The 3,130-nt window shown below is 31.1% G+C and overlaps 1 protein-coding gene across 1 annotated transcript; it reads left to right on the top strand.

The window, feature by feature from the left end:
* The first annotated feature begins 1,397 nt into the window (after window positions 1–1,397).
* LOC137836032 (embryo-specific protein ATS3B-like) lies at window positions 1,398–2,909 on the top strand. Its single transcript, XM_068644837.1, has 3 exons — window positions 1,398–1,625; window positions 1,886–1,996; window positions 2,470–2,909. Exons 1-3 carry the CDS (start codon window positions 1,485–1,487, stop codon window positions 2,737–2,739), a joined length of 522 nt encoding a protein of 173 aa, XP_068500938.1. The 5' UTR covers window positions 1,398–1,484; the 3' UTR covers window positions 2,740–2,909.
* The last annotated feature ends 221 nt before the right edge of the window (window positions 2,910–3,130 follow it).

The following is a 3,130-nucleotide window of genomic DNA, read 5'->3' as shown; positions in this document are numbered from 1 at the left end:
CTGAAACATACTTATGCACGTAATTTTTATTGTCAATTTATATAATTCATAATTATATAATATATAAATTCGTGTTCTCATATCCTACATTTTGGAGATTATACGTATATCTATGTCCGTATTTGTGTTGTTGTATCCGTGTCTGTGTTAGTGTTTATGCTACATAGTTCTCATATATAAAGATTACCTTGTTTCTATGCTTCCAAATCCCGTTCACTACTGCGATCTAAATCACTCTCCAAACTTCATTCACCTAAGCAGGCGCATTGCTCATCTTAAGCTGAGAAAAATTTAACAATTGGACGTTGTGAAACACACTCTGCATGCCCAGATGCACAACAACGATTTCACTGTAATCAAACAACTCTGCACTCAAAGAATAAATAAAAAATATTAGTTTTCTCCTCGATCCCACAAAACTACATGTGAAATTTGTAAGTGTGATTCCGCACCTTTGCAATAATATTTGTAGGATAATGTCAATATAAGTTAAATCCCCGAATGGAAATTTAGCGATAGTTTTCTATAAATTGATAGTTAAAGTTAATTAAAAAATGTGAACGTGTAAGGGCGTTTAAATTAATTAATAATTAGTTTGTCTTTTACTGTTATATTCACATATAGTCAATTATTAAAAAATTTAAAAGCCTAAATACAAAAGATGGTTAATTTTAGTAATACGTATTTATTTCCCTTTAACGAAGATATCAAATTTAAATTTTGTATTAACAAAAGAAGAAGAAAGAATCAGATATGAACAATGCCATTTGAGATTATTACAATAAGGAAAGCTTTGCTACCAAATGCTTTTTTTAAATAATTCCTCAATTAATTATTTTACATTTTACTATTTATTATATAAATATGAATTAAAAATAATAATATTTTATAATATATAAATGCAAATTTTATTTTATAAAGTTAAATTAAATATAAATTTAACTTAATATAAAAATATATAAAAAAATTGTTAGAGAAAATTGAAGTTGTTTTAATTAATTGAAAGTGATGGGAAATGTTTTGTTGTACAAGTGTTCTCGAAAAATATAAAAGAAAACTGGAATTTATTGTGAAAATGGCTTTTTCACCTTTCACATTCATATTACTTTAATTTTAAATTTCAAATTCTAAGATATCAGATTATTTAAGAGTTTATCTTACCAATTTTATTTTTTTTGAATTTATTAAATTATTCATGTACAAGTTAATAGATTTTGGTGGTGGTGAACTTTAAGTCTAACTCAACCCCATAAAATTGGCTCATGAGATTAAGGTTTGCGCCCTCATGATATTAAGATTTACACCCACTTATATACAATAAAAGACTCTAATATCTAGTCGATGTGTCAACTCACGGTAAAAATTCAATTAAATGGTAGACACCTACCCCTTAATGTCCTTGTTCTGTGATAATAAAAGAAAAGCTGTCCAACATTAAGCGTGTTCCTCGTTCTCTCCCCAACAACACTCTCAAACATTGTACCATGAAACCTCTCATTCTCATCCTCACGCTATGCCTCATCGCTGTTTTCTCACAAGCAGCAACACCATTACTCACTCTCTCTCAACCTCAAACTCAACCTCAACCCAATGAATCTTTCAAGGTCAACCAAACCAAGCCGCAGGTAACAAAGTTTTTTTTTTTTTTACTTTTACAGATGTTTCAGAAAGTACAATTGAATACCCTTTACTCTGAATCTTCAAAATCATCTACTTTTACTTGCAAAGTTTCGTTACAAACAATGTTTGTATTGACTGTTACTGAAGGAACATTGATAGACCAGAGAATATGAAAGGGTACTTGGATTTTGATTTTGAACTGAAGCATTTTGCAGATCTTGTTACTGTGTGTGAAATTTAAGGTTGTTGTGTATGCGTTTTGCAGAACACTGCTAGTTCCTGCAAGTACACGGTGACCTTCCAAACCAGCTGCAGTTCTCCCTCTTACACCAGAGATCAGATTAGTCTTTCATTTGGTGATGCTTATGGCTATCAGGTTCCTTCTCTATTATGATTACATCAAATGAAAATTGAAAATACAAAATGGGATTGTCCTGGTTAATTTGGTTCTAATTATTAGGTATGAGACACGTATATCGGATATAAGACACACGTGTATGGGATACTGACACTCATAGAACATTTGTACGACACCTGGAACATCTGTAACATTTGTAACATTTGTAGGACACTAATTCTAGCATAACTTAAGAAAGGAGAAATAAAATCTTCATTAAGAAGAAATAAATCCTCATTAGAAACATTTTTCTATTAGAAAAAAGAAATTGAAACATGTGTACATAAATCTTTATTATCAATTTATAATTCATAAATATATAATATATAGATTCGTGTCTCGTGTTCTATATTTTAGAGATTATACGTATCTCCATGTCTGTGTCGTATTAATTTCCGTGTCAGTGTTTGTATTAGTGATTTTGTTGGATAATAAATCAATGAATGAATCAGGTTTATGTGCCAAGATTGGATGATCCTCGATCAGGGACATTCGAGAGGTGCTCTACGGATACATTTCAGATAAACGGTCCATGTACGTATCAAACATGCTATCTGTATTTATACAGGAGTGGATACGATGGTTGGATTCCAGAGAAAGTGACTGTGTACAGCTATAACTACAATCCTGTTACATTTTACTACAATACTTACATACCTAATGGTATTTGGTATGGCTTTGACAACTGTCGCCGTTATTTGCCTTCTACTGCAGCAGAATAGTGAAGTGTAGTATTATTACTAGTACTCAACTTTCTGCAAATTTTCACTTTCTCATCACTATGAAATAATCATAGGTCCAAACATGAACCTTAATTCACCCTTTTGTTGTGGTTTCGTGTATGAACTTAATACTTTATTCCAGAGACTTTTTAGTTTTTTGCATGGATCAATGGTTTGTTCTTTTAGTAGATATTTTGTTTTCTTTGATTGGCATTGAGAATTGCCCACCACATGCTTGACATAGTTCCTCAATATGCAAAATACTGTGGAATTCTTAACTGCATATGAATCCTACTGAAATAAAGTGGTGACACTTTTTTCAGCTATGGATTCTCTTATGGCTTAGTTCAATTGACACCTTGTTTCAGCTATGAATACTGAAAATTGATCT

Source organism: Phaseolus vulgaris, chromosome 5 (assembly GCF_000499845.2).
Source record: "Phaseolus vulgaris cultivar G19833 chromosome 5, P. vulgaris v2.0, whole genome shotgun sequence".
In the NCBI taxonomy this organism is placed as follows: Eukaryota; Viridiplantae; Streptophyta; class Magnoliopsida; order Fabales; family Fabaceae; genus Phaseolus; species Phaseolus vulgaris.
This window is presented reverse-complemented; position numbering and strand designations above follow the sequence as displayed.